Below are 19,356 nucleotides of genomic sequence, written 5' to 3' on the forward strand. Positions count from 1 at the left end.
TCAAGTGACTGTATGAAGTACTAAACGCACAATTTTGTCAAATGGTTTGATTTAAATTCTAGATAATAGACTAAAAGTAAATAGCAATTAAATAAATAGTCCATAGTACGAATTCGCCCTTAGTACTTGTATAGTGGTTCCACATACCATGTTTTCTTAACATGGGGAGCAGTCTTGACTGCAAAGTGAGCGTCACATGACTCCTGTCTGGATACGTGGCTGCATGCTTTCTGTCAGCTTGTCTACAATTTACAACGTCATCAGTGTCATGACTGGTTTGATGCGGGCTGCAAAAAATTACTTTCCGGTTCTAACAATCTACATCCCAGAGCGCCACTTGCACCCAACTTCCTCAATTATTTGTTGGATATATTCCACCCTCCCCCCCCCCCCCCCCCCATGAACCATGGACCTTGTCGTTGGTGGAGAGCCTTGCGTGCCTCAGCTATACAGATAGCCGTACCGTAGGTGCAACCATAACGGAGAAGTACCTGTTGACAAGCCGCGCAAACATGTGGTTCCTGAAAACAGGCAGCAGCCTTTTCAGTAGTTGCAGGGGCAACAGTTTCGATGATGGACTGATCTGGCCTCGTAACACTAATCAAAACGGCCTTGCTGTGCTGGTACTGCGAACGACTGAAAGCAAGGGGAAACTACAGCCGCAATTTTTCCCGAGAGCATGCACCTTTACTGTATGGTTAAATGATGGCGTCCTCTTGGGTAAAATATTCCGGAGGTAAAATAGTCCCCCATTCGGATCTCCGGGCGGGGACTACTCAAGAGGATGTCGTTATCAGGAGAAAGAAAACTGGCGTTCTACAGATCGGAGCGTGGAATGTCATATCCCTCAATCGGCCACGTAGGTTAGAAAATTTAAATAGGGAAATGAATAGATTAAAGTTGGATATAGTGGGAATTAGTTAAGTTCGGTGCTAGGAGGAACAAGACTTCTGGTCAGGTGAATACAGGGTTATAAATACAAAATCAAATAGGGGTAATGCATGAGTAGGTTTAATAATGAACAGGAAAATAGGAATGCGGGTAAGCTACTACAAACAGCATAGTGAACGCATTATTGTAGCGAAGAAAGATACGAAGTCCACACCTATTACAGTAGTACAAGTTTATATGCCAACTAGCTCCGCAGATGACGAAGAGATTGATGAAAAGTATGATGAGATAAAAGAAATTATTCAGATAGTAAAGGGAGACGACAATTTAATAGTCATGGGTGACTGGAATTCGGTAATAGGAAAAGGAAGAGAAGGAAACATAGTAGGTGAACATGGAATGGAGTAAGGAATGAAAGAGGAAGCCACCTGGTAGACTTTTCTCAGAACATAACTTAATCGTAGCTAACACTTGGTGAAAGAATCTTGAAAGAAGACTGTATACATGGAAGAGGCCTGGAGATACTAGACGGTATAAGATAGATTATATAATGGTGAGACAGAGAGTTAAGAACCAGGTTTTAAATTATAAGACATTTCCAGAGGCAGATGTGAACTCTGACCACAATCTATTGGTCATGAGCTGCAGACTAAAACTGAAGAAACTGCGAAAAGGTGGGCATTTAAGAAGATGGGACCTGGATAAACTGAAAGAACCAGAGATTGTACAGAGTTTCAGGGAGAGCATAAGGGAACAATTGACAGGAATGGGGGAAAGATACACAGTAGAAGAAGAATGGGTAGCTTTGAGGGATAAAATAGTGAAGGCAGCAGAGGATCAAGTAGGTAAAAGGACGAGAGCTAGTAGAAATCCTTGGCTAAGGGAAGAAATATTGAATTTAATCGGTGAACGGAGAAAATATAAAAATGGCAGTAAATGAAGCAGACAAAAAGGAATACAAACGTCTCAATAATGAGATCGACAGGAAGTGCAAAATGTAAGGATGTAGAGTATATCACTAGGGATAAGATGGATACTGTTTACAGGAAAATTAAAGAGACCTTTGGAGAAAAGAGAACCAGTTGCATGAATATCAAGAGCTCAGATGGAAACCCAGTTCCAAGCAAAGAAGGAAATGCAGAATGGTGGAAGGAGTATATAGAGGGTCTATACAATGGCAATGTAATTGAGGCCAATATTATGGAAATGGAAGAGACTGTAGATGAAGATGAAATGGGAGATATGATACTGCGTGAAAAGTTTCACAAAGTCGAAACAAGGCCCCAAGAGTAGACAACATTCCATTAAAACTACTGATAGCCTTGGGAGAGGCCTAACAAAACTCTACCATCTGGTGAGCAAGACGTCTGAGAGAGGCGAAATACCCTCAGACTTCAAGAAGAATATAATAATTCCAATCCCAAAGAAAGAAGGTCTTGACACATGTGAAAATTATCGAGACATCAGTTTACTAAATCACGGCTGCAAAATACTAACACGAATTCTTTACAGACGAATGGAAAAACTGGTAGATGCCTACATCGGGGAAGATCAGTCTGGAATACGTAGAAATGATGGAACACGTGAGGCAATACTGACCCTACGACTTATCTTAGAAGATAGATTAATTAAAGGCAAACCTATGTTTCAACATTTTTAGACTCAGAGAAAGCTTTTGACAATGTCGATTGAAATACTCTCTTTCAAATTGTGAACGTGGCAGGGGTAAAATACAGGGAGTGAAAGGTTATTTACAATTAGTACAGAAACCAGATGTCAGTTATAAGAGTCGAGGGACATTAAAGGGAAGGAGCGGTTGCGAAGGGAGTGAGACAGGGTTGTAGCCTGTCCCCGATGTTATTCAATCAGTATATTGAGCAAGCACTAAAGGAAAAAAAGAAAAAATACTGGAGTAAGAATTAAAATCCATAGAAAAGAAATAAAAACTTTGGGATTTCGCCAATGACATTGCAATTCTGTCAGAGACAAAAAAGGACTTGGAAGAGCAGTTGAATGAAATGGACAGTGTAGGTATTAAAATCCATGGAGAAGAAATAAAAACTTTGAGGTTCGCCGATGACATCGTAATTCTGTCAGAGACAGCAAAGGACTTGGAACAGCAGTTGAACGGAATGGATAGTGTTTTGAAAGGAGGATATAAGATGAACATCAACAAAAGCAAAACGAGGATAATGGGATGCAGTCGAATTAAGTCGGGTGATGCTGAGGGAATTAGATTAGGAAATGAGACACCCAAAGTAGTAAAGGAGATTTGCTGTTTTGGAGCAAAATAGCTGATGATGGTCGAAGTAGAGAGGATATAAAATATAGACTGGCAATAGCAAGGAAATTTGTTAACATCGAGTATAGATTTAAGTGTCAGGAAGTCGTTTCTCAAAGTATTTGTATGGAGTGAAGCCATGTATGGAAGTGAAACATGGACAACAAATAGTTTGGACAAGAAGAGAATAGAAGCTTTCGAAATGTGGTGCTACAGAAGAATGCTGAAGATTAGATGGGTAGATCACATAACTAATGACGAGGTATTGAATAGAATTGGGGAAAAGAGGAGTTTGTGGCACAACTTGACTAGATGAAGGGATCAGTTGGTAGGACATGTTCTGAGGCAATAAGGGATCACCAATTTAGTACTGGAAAGCAGTGTGGAGGATAAAAATCGTAGAGGGAGACCAAGAGATGAATATGCTAAACAGATTCAGAAGGATGTAGGTTGCAGTAGGTGCTGGGAGATGAAGAAGTTTGCACAGGATAGAGTAGCATCGAGAGCTGCATCAAACCAGTCTCTGGACTGAGGACCACAACAACAAACAACATTCCAGACACTGTCTTGCCCTGCAAGTTTTAGACTCAACAGATTCCTCTTGTCGATGTATCCCGTATGTTCCTCTCCTCGATGATTCTGTGCAGAACATTCTCATTTCTTATTTCTCAGTCCTTCTAATATTCAACATGCATCTATAGTACCACATTTGAAATGCACCGACCCCCTTCTTTTCCCGTTTTCCGGCAGTCCATGATTCTCTTCTATACGGTATTCTACTCGAGAATGTGCATTTTCAGAAATTTCTTACTCTCATCCATCATAGAAAATTACTGTCCTAATAGTGTAACAGAGTGCGCCACCATTTCGTTTGGCAGGTCGACTGTGCACCTCAAATTTAAGTACATGCTGCAGTCTCACAGAGTTTAACATCAGAACAGACTTTGCCGGCGTATACGTCAGGCCGTCTGCTACGTATTAGTGGAATTGTGGAATTTCCCGTCCCCGCTACGCTTAACGTATGCCCACGTGTAGCAGAGGTTCGACCATCCTCCAGTGCTATCACGTGCGAGATGTTCGTAACAAGTTGTTATACCTTCGTACAAAAAATGAGTGCTATACTTTCATAACCAGGCTCCATAACTTTCGACTTTTCCAGACAATGGATCCATATCTCAAATTAATACATTTCTCCGTTCTCCATCGCACCTGAACGTTGTCCATTACAGAAACATCTTGCATAGTTACCTGACCTACAAATCAGGTAGATAGTTTATCAGTCAAATACTTATACTTAGTTACATGTTCCATAATTCATTTGAACAGGTCTCTTATCAAATTATGTTTTCGAGGATATTCATACATTATTAGTTTTAATATTGATGAACATACTTTTTTTAGTCCTACTCATGCAACTATAATTAAAAACTAGGGTTTTTTACAGGTTACCATTTTTAAACGAAAATTTCCCAATGGAAAATAATTTTACGTTAGAATTTAAGCTTACCACATGACGGACATTTTATGTTACTGGTCAGTGATCAAAAATTTTTGTTGTTGCGTACTGAACTCCCTTCTGAGCCTTTGACAGTTTTAATAATGGGTAACAAAAGTCATTTGCTTCTTTAGTGTTGCAGGCATGGACACCACTGTGTTCCTAAACTGTGATGAATTATTTATGACGAATTTCATTAGCGAGAATACAGGGTGTTCCAGCAGGAATGGTTAGTATTCATGTGTACGGCGGGAACTGTTAAGAAGTTTAGCAGGTATGGGCACTATAATGCATTTCTTAAGAGCTAAGATCACTTCTTCATGTTCGATACTGTGAAACAAGTCTCTTCTACCGCAAGCTCTTTGCCTTTGGTATTTTAAGAGCTCGTAGTACGAAAGTTATTAAGGAAAAAAAAACTCCAGTAAACATGGAAAAATGGGATCTAAAGTGCATACCTCACGAGCTGCAGCCATCGTCGCTACTGGAAAACATCGATTCTACTGAGCAAGTGCTCAAAGCTCTTAAGGCATGCATTTTACAGCCCATGTTTAGCAGCCTTTTTTGCTTCGAAAGATCGTTCATATAATATCTCTGAATACTGACGGTTCCTCCTGGGCTACCTGTAGTATTCTAACGGTGCAGTTGAAACATCTGACTCCTTGGAGAGAATGACGGCTGCAGGTGGGCTTCCCCTATTGTTTCTAGTGTTCGCTTTTGTGCAGACGAAACTTGCTTCTAAGTGATGAGGTAGCCAATAAAGTTACTGCGATGACATTACTGAGTGGAAATAAGCAGAATATATCGGAGGTTGTTTCTGTGACTAGCAATTATATGGTGGGCAAAATTAGTTGAACTAAATTGTGCCGAACGAAGTGGCGAAGTGGTTAGCACACTAGACTCGCATTAGGGAGGGCGACGGTTCAAATCCACGTTCGGCCATCCTGCTTTCGGTGATTTCCCTGAATCGCTTCAGACAACTGCCGCGATGGCCCCTTTGAAAAGGAACGGCCGACATACTTACCCATCCTTCCCTAATCCGAAGTGACAGATGACATAGCTGTTAGGTCCCTCCCTCCAAATCAGTCTACCAAATAACGAAACTGTTCGAGGGGCTCTGTAATATTATTCTTCCGTTTCAGGTTTTCATGAGTATGCACATCCAAATATTTGGAGCGTTCTATCCATTTTACGGATTCCATGTACTACATCAGTTGTTGACATGGCTCCGTTTCTCGTAGAGAACCGTTTTCTCAAAATTAAGGAGAGCTCTCATTTGCCGAACTATTTACACTGAAGGGCGAAAGAAACTGGTACACCTGCCCAATATAGTGTAGGGCCCCCGCGAGCACGCAGAAGTGCCACAACACGACGTGGCATGGACTTCACTAATGTCTGAAGTAGTGCTGGAGGGAACTGACACCATGAATCCTGCAGGGCTGCCATAAATCCGTAAGAGTACGATGGGCTGGAGATCTCTTCTGAACAGTATGTTGCAAGGAATCCCAGATATGCTCAATAATGTTCATATCTGGGGAGTATGGTGGCCAGCGGAAATTATTTAACTCAGAAGAGTGTTCCTGGAACCACTCAGTAGCAATTGTGGACGTGTGAGGTGTCGCATTGTCCTTCTGGAATTTCCAAGGTCCATCGGAATTCACAGTGGACGTGAGTGGATGCAGGTGGCCAGACAGGATGCTTACGTACGTGTCACCTGTCAGAGTCGTCTCTAGACGTATCAGGAGTCCCATATCACTCCAACTGCACACTTCCCACACCATTACAGAGCCTCCCTGCTTACGTGCAGGGCCGATGCATTCATGGCCTGTCTCCATACCCGAACACGTACATCAGATCGATACAATTTGAAACGATATTCTTCCGACCAGGGAACATGTTTCCAGACATCGACAGTCCAATGTCAGTGTTGACGGGCCCAGGTGGGCTAGTAAAGCTTTGTGTCGTGCAGTTCTCAAGGGTACGCGAGTGGGCCTTCGGCTCCGGACACCCGTATCGACGACGTCTCGTTGAATGGTAGACACGCTGACACTTGTACATGTGACCGAGAGGTTCTAGGCGCTTCAGTCTGGAGCCGCGCGACCGCTCTGGTCGCAGGTTCGAATCCTGTCTGGGGCATGGATGTGCGTGATGTCCTCAGGTTAGTTAGGTTTAAGTAGTTCCAAGTTCTAGGAGACTAATGACCTCATTTCTTAAGTCCCATAGTGCTCAGAGCCATTTGAGACATTTTTTGTTCATGGCCCAGCATTGAAATCTGCAACAATTTGCGGAAGGGTTGCACTTCTGTCACTTTTAATGCTTGTCCTCAGTCGTCGTTGGTCCCGTTCTTGCAGTATCTCTTTCTAACCGGATTCCTGATAATCACTGTACACCCGTGAAATGGTCGTACGGAAAAATCCCCACTTCATCGCTACCACAGAGATGATGTGTCCCATCGATCGTGAGCTGAATAGAACACCATGTTCAAGCTCATTTGAATCTTGATAACCTGCCATTGTAGCAGCAGTAACCGACCTAACAACTGCGCCACTTTTTTCCCTTTATTGTTATTTTCATAGCTTTACATAAAAAGGTAGGCCGGCAGCGGTCTATGTATGCCGCTCTTCGGCCATAGAAAAACATACATTGAACAAGACGGCATATAAACAAACATACATGGAGGATAAAAACAGGAGACATACACATTAAAATAAAGGAAGGCGTTCACGGCGGACGCACTGGTCGTATAAAAAGTTCAGCACTATATACAAACGGAGACACAGAGTGGCACACGTGAACGTAGGAGCACTGAAGGAGAGACACTGATGAACTGATGGGAACAGAAACACTAGCACTAAAAATATACTGGTTGCACGAAAAAGCCGGGAGCCTGCCACAAGGAAAGGGGATGGAGCAACTGCGCCAGACACTTGTTGTCCTATAAAGGCGTTGCCGATCGCAGCGCCGTATTCTGTCTGTTTACATATCTGTGTATTTGAATACGCATGGCTACAAAAGTTTCTTTGGCGCTTCAGTGTAATAATTCTTCGAAAACCGTCATGAACAGTGTCTTGTTTTCTGTCTCTAATAGGCTTTGTTGCGACATTACTATAAATAAAGAATAGGGGGGGACCAAGAGTTAAATCTCGTGGGACTCCCTTCGTGATATCTCCTTGGTCATTAATATTTTATTTTTTTTGCTTCCCATCACAGCTGCCCCTGTGAGAAACCTGCTTTTGGCATTCTACCGAGCAGATAACACTGCCGTCTCTGTCCATCTGCAGTCGCAGTTTCGTATAGCGCACGTGTGCGAGTCGCTGCCGCCCCCGCTGCCTGTGTGACTCTGTACCGGCGTCTCGTTGCAGAAGCGGCTGCGACCGCCCCCCGGAGGCCGACCAGCCTGCTGCCGCAGTCCGCCTCCTGCTACTCCAGCTGCGGCCTCAACGGCGGCGGCGCCAGCCTCAACGTCAACAGCAACGGCAGCATCTGCGGCGCCGCCATTCCGCGCTCCGCGTCGCACCACCACCCAGCCGTGCCGGTCCACCAGGTACTCCACATTCCACCACGATACTGGGCCGAGGTGTAGCCGGGGCGGAGTGGCCGCGCGGTTTGAGGCGCCGTGTCACGGATTGCGCGGCCCCTCCCGCCGGAGGTTCGAGTCCTCCCTCGGGCACGGATGTATGTCTTGTTCTCAGCATAAGTTAGTTTACGTAGTGTGTAAGTCTATGGACCGATGACCTCAGCAGTTTGGTCTCTTAGGAATTCACACGCACTGTGACGTCCTTTCCAAATAAACTACCAGCTTTCTTTATCTCAACGAGTGTGACAAACAGGTCTTAAACGAATACACTACACTCTGCAAGTGCACACTATTTAACATATTAAATGAACTTTACAAATAAAAACAGCACAAACAGATAAAGTCTACACACACACACACACACACACACACACACACACACACACACACACGAAAAACAGATATAATGAAATCTGCAAAGACGCACCATTTTCACTAAAAAGGAATACCATATAAAAGACAACACACACAGCTAAGAAGCACACAGAAAACACACTTACAGACGGCCGCACACACACACACACACACACACACACACACACACACACACACACACATACACACACAAACAAACAAAAAGCAAATTTGCCGCCAAACACTCTGGTGAACAAATGAACACTAACGGGGCTGGGACACACAACAAACCACAATCACACTGTGTTCTGGCGTAATGAAAAGTATTTTACTACGTTATTTGTGGAAAATACTTGTTATATTCACGTATGCATCATTACATCTCAGCATGATGCGGAGAATGGAAGTGCTTGCCACACGAACACGTAAGTAAATACGAAAATAGGCGCGAAAACATCGCAAAAAACTAAATCACATTGTAGAAGGTAGGTCAAGTCCCAGCAAAAAACTTTCTCATCAACATCGTTTGGTTGCAGATGACAAGCTATCTCTTGTAATTGACACAAAAGTGATGCAGAGAATTCATGCACACCAAACGTAAAGTTATTTACAAAAAGAAACGATCTGTGGTTTGAACTAAAATTACACATAATTTTATAATCATTTATAAAAATGTTCACATTGCAGAATAAATAAAAACCAAAACTCACTAATGATGGCACAGTGGTGCCGAAACATGTTTGGGTAATGGGAAAAACGTTGTTTTGCATAGCTGGCGAACCTCACATCAAAAAAGTACTCCTTTAAGTTAGATGAATGGAAGTCGTTCTACATGTATATCACTGTCACCATACACCATCTGATCAAAGTATCCGAACACCGCTATGTACTGCAGAATTGGCCACTGAGTATCACGAAAGACAGACGCGCCATTGAATAAGGACGTAGGGAGTGCTGTGTTGTGAGCAGAGGAGCAGTAACAGAAGAATGGGTCAGTGAGGAGAATTTCAGTCACTTCGAACGTGATCTGCTCATCGGACGTCACCTGAAATTTCGACCTTTCTAAAACTCCCCCAGTCGACTGTTTGGGATGTGACTGTGAAGTAGAAACGTGAAGAAACGACAAGAGCTGAACCAAGATTTGGCAGACCTCACGTACTGACAGTCTGAGACCGTCCAGTATTTCGAAGGGTGGGTGTAAAAAACCGCCCGATATCAACGCAAGGAATAGCTCCTCAGATGTAAAGAGCTACCGGTACTCCAACTTGCTCAGTGACTGTGTGTAGGGAGCTAAAAAGAATTATGTTGTCGGTGCTGAGCGACGCTCGGGTGGCGCAAACAGCGATGATGCTGGATGATTGGAAACGTGTGATCTGGCCTGATGATTCACGACATATTCTGTGGCAATAGGACGTAGAATTCTGGGTTCGTTACCTGCCATTATGTGTAATGCGAACAGTAAGTACGGATTAGGTTATGTTTTCCTATATAGGGTTGCCATTCGTAGTTACGGTGAGGTCCTCTTATTGAGCTTAAGAAAGCACTAAATGGGGAAGGACAGGAACACAGTTTACTGCGTTGTGTACTGTGTACAGTAGAGGAACAGATCGGAGATGATGACTGCATCGGTACGGTAATTCACCCAGTCACGAAACAGCATCTGTGCGGCAATGGTTGTGGCCAGTAACATTCGTGAAATGCACTGGCCTACCTAGAGTACCGGCCTGGTCCTAATGGGACACCTTTTGGATGAGTCAGAAGGTCGACTTCTCTGTCGACCCAGCGCCACTGCCTTACCAGCTTTCAGCTCCTGAGGAAGGATAGACTGCTACACCTCCACAGAAATTCAGACACCTCATTGAAAGTGTCGGCAGCAGCCGTGATAAAGTTGACTCGTGTACACACCCCGCTAACAGGTGTTGGTCGGTTGGTTGATTTTGGGGAAGGGACCAAACAGCGAGGTCATCGGTTCCATCGGATTAGGGAAGGATGGGGAAGGAAGTCGGCCGTGCCCTTCCAAATGAACCACCCGGCATTTCCCTCAAGCGATTTAGGTAACGGACGCTGGTTCCTTTGGAAGGACACGGCCGACTTCCTTCCCCATCCTTTCCCAACCTAATGAGACCAATTACCTCGCCGTTTGGTCCCCTCCCCCCAAATCCAATGTAGACCACATAGTGTACTTTGATGGTACACTGTCGTTCTTCTTCTGCAAACGAAACAGTATCTGCCATCGTCTATTTACACATTGCATTTACAGAAACACGTAAGACCACAGAGGAAAATTAATTTTTAATAATGGAACTGAAAATGACTTTTCCGAATTTAAACCCAATCACCCTTAGAATATGTCCCTTTATATGGATCCTTTGAAATCATTTCCAGTACCTCGCAATTACGTGGAGTGAGCATCAAATACACACATCAAAAAAATTTTGCATCACCTCGGTTCCGAGAGTTCCGGAACCTATACAGAAAATTGGATTACAGATCAATATAAACATCATTCCATCATTTTTATTCCTGATGAAAATCACCTATTGCATGTTTACTACCATACAGCGAGACATTCAGAGGTGGTGATCCAGATTGCTGTACACACTGGTACCTCTAATACCCAGTAGCACGTCCTCTTCCATTGACGCCTGCCTGTATTCGTCGTGGCGCTCTATCCACATGTTCATCAACGCACTGTTGGTCCACATTGTCCCACTCCTCAATGACCATTCGGCGTAGATCCCTCAGGCTGACTGGTGGGTCACGTCGTCCACAAACAATCTATCTTTTCAGTCTATCACAGGCATGTTCGACAGAGTTCATGTCTGGAGAACATGCTGACCACACTGGTCGAGTGATGTCGTTATCCTGAAGGAAGTCATTCACAAGATGTGCACAATGGGGGAAAAAACTGTCGTCCATGAAGACGAATGCCTCGCCAATATCCTGCCGATATGTTTGTGCTGTCGGTCGGAGAATGGCATTCACGTATCGTACAACCGTTACGGCGCCTTCCATGATTCCATGACCAGCAGTGGCGTACGTCGGGCCCACATAATACCACCCCAAAACAGCAGGAAACCTGCACCTTGCTGCACTCCCTTGACAGTGTGTCTAAGGCGTTCAGCCTGACCAGGTTGCCTCCAAACACGTCCCCGACGATTGTGTTCGACACTCATCGATGAAGAGATCGTGAAGCCAATCCTGAGCTGTTGGGCCCATCTGTACGGCGCTGCATAGTGTCGTGCAAAGATGGACCTCGCCATGGACGTCGGGAATGAAGTTGCGCATCCTGCAGCCTATTGTGCACAGTTGAAGTCGTAAGAAGACGTCCTGTGGCTGCACGAAGCATTATTCAACATGTTGGATTTGCTTTCAGGGTTCCTCCGAGCCACAATCCTTAGGCAGCGGTCATCCACTGCAGTAGTAGCCCCTGGGCGGCCTGAGCGAGACATGTCATCGACAGTTCCTGTCTCTCTGTATCTCCTCCATGTCTGAACTACATTCACTCCGAGACGCCTGGACACTTCCCCTGTTGAGAGCCCTTCCTGGCACAAGGTAACAATGCGGATGCGATCCAGCCGCAGCATTGACCGTCTAGGCAAGGTTGAGCTACAGACAACACGAGCCGTGTACCTCCTTCCTGGTGGAATGGCTGGAATGATCGGCTGTCGAACGCCCTCCGTCTAATAGGCGCTGCTCATGAATGGTTATTTACATATTTGGACGGGTTTTGTGACATCTCTGAACAGTCAAAGGGACTGTGTCTGTGATACAATGTCCATCTTCAGGAGTTCCGGGAACCGGGGCGATGTAAAGCTTTTTGAATGTGTGCAATGTAACTGTGTGTTAGAAAGTTAGTAACTTTTCTTGCTCCTCTTCCTCAATACAGCTCGACAGCAACTGCGCTTCGCCCCTCACTGCGTCTACAGCGGCGACTGGCAGTCGTAGTATCGGAAGTTTTGAACGGCGGAGTTTGAACACGTGCTTCCGACCGTGCGCCTCTGATCGCGCTTCTGCAGCCACTTCCTTCGCCACGTCAAAATCGTACTTTAAGAGACATCCCAATTCCCATTATAGCAACAATATGCGATTCTTTTCGTGGTTTTACGTCCCCATTCTGTGTTACAAACGCTATCCTGATTACGACGTTTCTGGATGCTGCAAATATTTTTAATTTTACCAAACATGCTTCGAAAGATTTCAGAGTTACGTCACTAGTTAATCTGATGTCTCCTTACAGTGCTACAGTGTGTGAGTCTGTGATACTGAAATCATTGTCTACACACATACAGAACCTCACTTTGCAGCAATAATTACACTTTAACTTCGGTTCATAACTGCGAACAGCGATGTCCAGAGTTCTACTTCTCTGCGTTCACACATGTTCCATAAAACGTGTGTAAGGATGGAGATATAAACTAATACTGGTGCCATATGTCACGGAAAGAAAGTTCAAATCGGGCTATAATCATCATTTCCTTTGGGCCTTTGTCCCACCACAACGCGGGGTCAGGATAGTTACTACTGATTTGGAGATGTTAGTGTCAGAGGGTGGATGGATGCCCATTCTCCCGCCACCCTGTATTCTCCGTGACGGAAATAGTGTACCCCAGCTCTCTTAGTTTAAGCCATGAAACAGTGCGAACATTTTCAAATGTCTGTGAGGCGGGGTGTGGGTATCAGCCCGGTATTCACCTAGAGGTATGTGGAAAACCGCCAGAAACCCACATCCAGGCTGGCCAGCACACCAGCCCTCTTCGTTAATCCGCCGGGCGGATTCGATCTGGGCCGGCACACATACCCGAGTCCAGGAAGCAGTGCATTAGCACTCTCGGCTAACCTGGTGGGTTTCAAATAGAGCTATTATATATCAGTGATAGGCACTGGGGGCAACTTTCTATGTCCTCTTTCAGAACGCTATGGCTCCTGATGTACTTATTAGCTATTTCTATATCTCGCCACCTTCTTTCCCTTTTCTGCTAAAATGTCCTACCCACACCACTCTTATTATCATTAAGCCAATTACAAATCTCGAAATAAATGAGTGATCCTTTTCATGACGTTCCTGAATTTAAAAAATTTAGTTCCTGCCGGTGGACTACAACTGGTGCAAAGTGTGTCCTGATACGGAGGTCGTCGTTGTCGTAACGGAGTAGAGAAATACAATTGACCGTTTACTTCAGGCTCGTCCGGTGAAATGGCGTGTCTGTGCCGCCGATTTGGAACCTTCATGACTAATTACCGAACTGAATAGCCGTAGAACTGAAATTAAGATTCGTCAGGAATGGAGCTACGAAAACATTTATTGGTCTTTCAGTTCTTGTACCCGTCTAACTCCACAGATGACAATGGCGTATTTCTTCAGTCGCCTTCTCAGAATACCTCTCCACACTTTAATGTACAACGTAATACAGGAATTAACAATATCTCTCCAGCCAGAATCCAGCTCAAACTTAACTCTGTCAAGAACGTGACGAAGCTGATGCCCATATATCAAGAGTTAACCATATACTAAAGACAAAGAGTAAGTGTCGCAAGGAGAGATTATAACAGTACATCATGAATGATAACATCCGCCACAGATGTAAATTTTTTTAGTTTCTTAAAGGAAAGTACAAGGCGGTTTCCATCTTCAGGTGCATATAATGTGAAACTCCACGAAAGTCGAATAGCAGCGGTTAAATTAGGCTAAAATAGTGCATCCCTGGTACATGAAACAAAACAGAAGAGCCTCTCAAATTCATTTTAACTTTGGTGTGTGCCTGACACGGACCTGATGGGTGCGTGCTACACTGTGTTTGGAACGCTGCTCTCTAACTTTATACGGATCCATGTTTGGCACGCCCTTAAGCCGTTCTGTGACAGGCCTTCCGGCAGGCCTAGAAATTGTTTATGCCGTGTACCAGGGATGCAATATTTTAGCCTAATTTTCACCTCTATGGACTCACATTTTATACACACCGACAGATACTGAAATCGGGTAGTGATTTCCTTTTAAGGAATAAACAATTTTTCGGCTGTAGCATATCTTATCACTGATGATAAATATCAACAGTTGTGGATGTCCCGCCAAGAGAAACATGTGTAACAGTACAGTTCCAACGTTCATTACATCTCTGCTGAGCAAGTTGCTATACGCTACCATTTAACTATTATGAATGGTCGTTTTATATGAATGTGTACTATAGAAGAGCTTGGTCACAATAGCGGATAATATACTTCTTCACGCTGACTCCACTGACAGTCAATGACTCAAAGTAAACGGACAGAGCACTGACGTAGAACTTTAAGTGTTTATGACATCGCAACCAACGCCGTAAACTTACGTCAAACCGAACAAAAGGCATGCTGGCAAACGCACACCCACACCAAATAGGCGCAAATGAGCTTGCCAAGGGAAGTGTGATTCCACTTGTTTGTCAGTTAAATTAGAACAAAAAATTATAGGCAATACTCCTGTGCATTAGTAAACTTACGCAAATTTATGAAAAAGTCTCTTTAAATTGTTATTGTAGACTTTCGGTACTTCTCCATAAAGTAGTTCAATTTTTTAATCGATTTGGGGCAGTTATTTGAATTCTAAATCCGATGTAAGTTCGTTGGTATAGAAGTTTACTGTTGAAATTACAACTAATCGTCTGTTTCATATTTATTTACATCGCTTTTTATGAATGCATTAAAAGTTTATCGCTAAAATTTCGAGAACTGCCTGTCTATATTTGTTGAATTGAGCTGTCGGTAACTGCTTACGAGGAACAAATTTCCCAGGTTCTTAAACTTTAATGTCAACAAACGATTGCAGGATACATAACCTACAGCGAGAAGTACTGAAATTTAGTTTGTTAAGTATCCCTCACGAAACTCTCACATTGTCGAACTTTTAAACAGGGAAAAACTTTTACTGTTTTTTGCGACGCATTAAATATGCTATCGAAACAGCTTCTATCGGTAAACGGAACGTGATCAGTCAGTTAGCCTCATCTATTGCCGATAACATTTGGCAGCAAGGCGTGATAGAAGGCAGATGTTTTCATTGACATGCAGCTCGTGGGATGTGATATCTTTGCAGTTGATTTGCGATGTTAGCAGCACGAAACACAAGATGGCGCCTGCCAATCTCGTCTATTTATTTAAATCGTTTAAAATAATTCCGAGCGTCCTAGCCGGTTACAGATATACATAACAGATTATCTTCAATATCAGCTCCAAAATATGTGACGTAACGTGACTCAGTGAAAGGACACGATTTCAGAATATTCGCCTGCGCCTCATCTTATTACACGACGCGTTTTTAACAGCATGAAAATTATGATCTCAAATGAAATAGCGTCTGCTCTTGAAATATGACAGCCAAGTAAAATTACTTACCGTTTATGTCAAACAATGTCTGCTCAATTCGTCTGGCTTGCAGCGTTACTCCAATGTAAATTCCTGCTAACACTAATCACTTGGCTTCACTTCCGTATTTCCTCGATATTCTAAGCAAAAACATTCATTACGCAACAGCTATGACCGTTCTCCGGTTCAAATCTACTGAACTTCCCTTGGACACAAAATCTCCGCCGTACACTGTGTAAGTCAGGCATGCCGGACCCCAAACAAAAAACCTTCAACTGTCTTACAGAAGTTCTCTTTGTCTGTGAACTCTGACTGTTAATAAATATGAACTTGCATCATCTTTGAGCAAAATTAACTTTCAGATTTACATTTCCCGTCTCCTGATGATTTAAAAAAATGTTTGCAGAACTTTATTACGTAGAGACTTCAGAAAATTAGTTGCACGTGAGGTTCCGCCCTAAGATCATTGGTCAGTAATTGTGGCGCTCCGTCACAAGAGAGTACATGTTCCCGGTGCGCCACAGTGAACTAGCGCGCTATCTGGAAACGTACTGCAGAGTTGAAACCTTAAGACTCTTGTCGGTGAAACGTCCAAATTGCACGAAGATTCAGCGCTAGATTCTGATGCTTTACGGACTGAATGCTTTGTCGCGTCCAGTTGTATTGCACTGGTGCCACCGATACGACCATGGCCACACAGACGGGGATGGTGTTGATCTGGAAGTCCAGATCTTGCACTACGCGATCTCTGCCTTTTTGGCAAGCTGAAAGAACAATTGGGGGCGGAGGGGAGGAGGAGGGGGAAGAGATCTTCCTGTGATGAATACATCCACATAGCAGTTCTCGAATGGCTCCGTGACTGAGTAGCGGATTTCTGACGTGGAGGAACTGTACGATTGGTAGAGCGTTCCGCTCATTTTCTTACGGACACTTTGTGACGCCTTATACCGGTGTCACTTCGAACTGCAGATCAGCAGCCAAAAGCGTTATTTGGTCTGCCGTAATTATGTGTAACTTACGTTTTGGTTCCCTCGTATGAAATCCGTCACATCTACATCTGCATCTACATGGATACTCCGCAAATCACACTTAAGCACTTGTTTTCTAAATAAAAACGTTTCTCTTGCTGGACTGTGTTTTATTTTCACAGACGCGTTTCGGCTTTTTTCACTTTAAGGCATGATCAGTGCCATCTGTAATGATACAGTTATGATACGTTTTTGTTTTGACATGTATTTATTCGTAGACTACAAAACAGTTCACTGCTAGTGCATACTATGCCAGTTTACGTTACCGCTGTTGGTGAATGACGCTTCGTCGCTAAGTAGAACGCGTGAAAAAAAATCTTTCATCGTCCCGTAATTTCTCATCTGCCCAGTGGCAGAAATGTACACGACGTTCAAAGTCGTCGCCATGCAATTCCTGATGCATATAAATATGGTACGGGTGCAATTGATGTTGATGTAGCATTCTCCATGCCGATGTTTTTTAGATTCCCGATTCTCGCACAATTTGTCTGCTACTGATGTGCGGATTAGCCGCGACAGCAGCTAAAACACTTACTTGGGCATCATCATTTGTTGAAGGTCGTGGCTGACGTTTCACATGTGGCTGAACACTTCCTGTTTCCTTAAATAACGTACTATTCGGCGAACGGTCCGGACACTTGGATGATGTGCAGAATACCGAGCAGCATACATAGCACACGCCCGTTGGGCATTTTGATCACAATCGCCAAACATCAACACGATATCGTCCTTATCCGCAATTGGTAAACGTTTCATTTTACCACGGGTAATATATCACGAAGAAAATACCGTCCACACTGGCGGAATGTTACGTGGTACCAAGTACTTATACGTTTGTGACTATTACAGCGCCTTCTAACACAAAGCGAAAAAAGTGGTCTAACTAAAACATTCATATTTCTTTACGTACTACACGAATATGTAATAAAAAATGAGGGTTCTATTTTTAAAAAAACGCAGTTGATATCCGTTTGACCTATGGCAGCGCCATCTAGCAGGCCAACCATAGCGCCATCTAGTTTCTCCCTTCAACCAAGAGAGGAGTTTCGTTCTTTCTAGTTTTTTCCGTTTGATGCTTATTTCGTGAGATATTTGGCTCGGTCACTATCAATGGACCATCCTGCAAAAGTAATAAACAACTGAGGGCCTCTAACACTACCCTACGGAACGCCAGAAATTACTTCTATTCGATGCGATGACTTTTCATCAATTACTACGAAAAGTGACCTTTCTCGCAAGAAATCACGAATCCAGTCGCATAACTGAGACCATATTCCATAAGCTTGCAAATTGATTACAAGCCGCTTCCGAGGTGAAAGCGTTCTGGAAATCCTGAAATACGGAATTAACTGGAAGTCCCTTGTCGATAGCACTCACCATTTCTTCTGTTTTACAAGAACGATGTTTCCTAAATAGCTGTTGACTGTGTGTCAATAGACCATTCTCTACGAGGTAATACGAAATGTTCGAACATAACATTTCGTGTCACACTAAAATTGCCTCTAAGGCCGAAACGACTCAGTCTGAAAATGTAATAAATTTTTGTTTCCCGAAGAAAGCTCACAATCGCGACGTAACCAATTATTAACTTTAATCAAAGGTTAAAAACGTGTTATCTACGTTCTTGGCGTAAGCTGACTTCTCTGACGCATTGTATATTCTGTTCAGCTTTGCTGTTATTTAACATTGCATGTAATTAAAAGATGCGAGACTGTCAAATTCAGAATGTCGAAAAGCTGAACAAATGTCCATCGGCGCTGACATTGTTCTCGCTTTGGGACCTTCACCGTGGAAGCTAAACATCTTTTGCAGTGCTTGTAATTTCAAAGCTCACGACTGTCGGTAGAGTAATAAAATTTATGCATTGCACTCTGCTTCGATGTTAATGAAGTATGCATAAACATGAAGCTGCCCTTAGAAAGCCTGGAATACATCTCTTTTTTTCCCTTTGAAGTGCCGGCGGGAGCCGCTTCTGCAACAGTAATTGGATTTTGCTCAGTGCACACAGGCTTGACTTCCATCGAAGGAAGAGCAGTAACGATGTTACGCAAGGAGTTTACGAAGAATTCTACTTCTTTTTTTAAGTCACTAGTCTCTCAACTTGTTCGATGCGGCCCTCCATTTTTTTTTCGTGTGTAATCTATTCCACTTAACGCCCAACATCCTCAATAATCTGTTTCTAACATTCCACTCACTGCTTGATTCCTAGTATTTTTCCCCCTCTGTATTCATATCCATATCTACATCTACATACGTACTACAGAAGCAACCATACGGTGCTTAGCGGAGGGGACCTTGTACTACCACTAATTACATTCTTTCCCGCTCTATTCCCAAATAGAGAGAGGGAGAACTGTCTAAATGCCTCGTATGACACCTAATTATCTTACCTTCG

General features: G+C 43.5%; 1 protein-coding gene across 2 annotated transcripts in view; it reads left to right on the top strand.

The window, feature by feature from the left end:
* LOC126292225 (transmembrane protein 151B-like) overlaps positions 1-19,356 on the top strand; it is a 770,743-nt gene that overhangs the window by 717,537 nt on the left and 33,850 nt on the right. For both annotated transcript variants that reach the window (XM_049986097.1, XM_049986098.1), the window contains exon 8: positions 8,027-8,208. In XM_049986097.1, the coding sequence (XP_049842054.1) occupies positions 8,027-8,208 (182 nt within the window). The remainder of the gene's footprint in view (positions 1-8,026; positions 8,209-19,356) is intronic.

Source organism: Schistocerca gregaria, chromosome 9, assembly GCF_023897955.1.
Source record: "Schistocerca gregaria isolate iqSchGreg1 chromosome 9, iqSchGreg1.2, whole genome shotgun sequence".
NCBI classification, from domain to species: domain Eukaryota; kingdom Metazoa; phylum Arthropoda; class Insecta; order Orthoptera; family Acrididae; genus Schistocerca; species Schistocerca gregaria.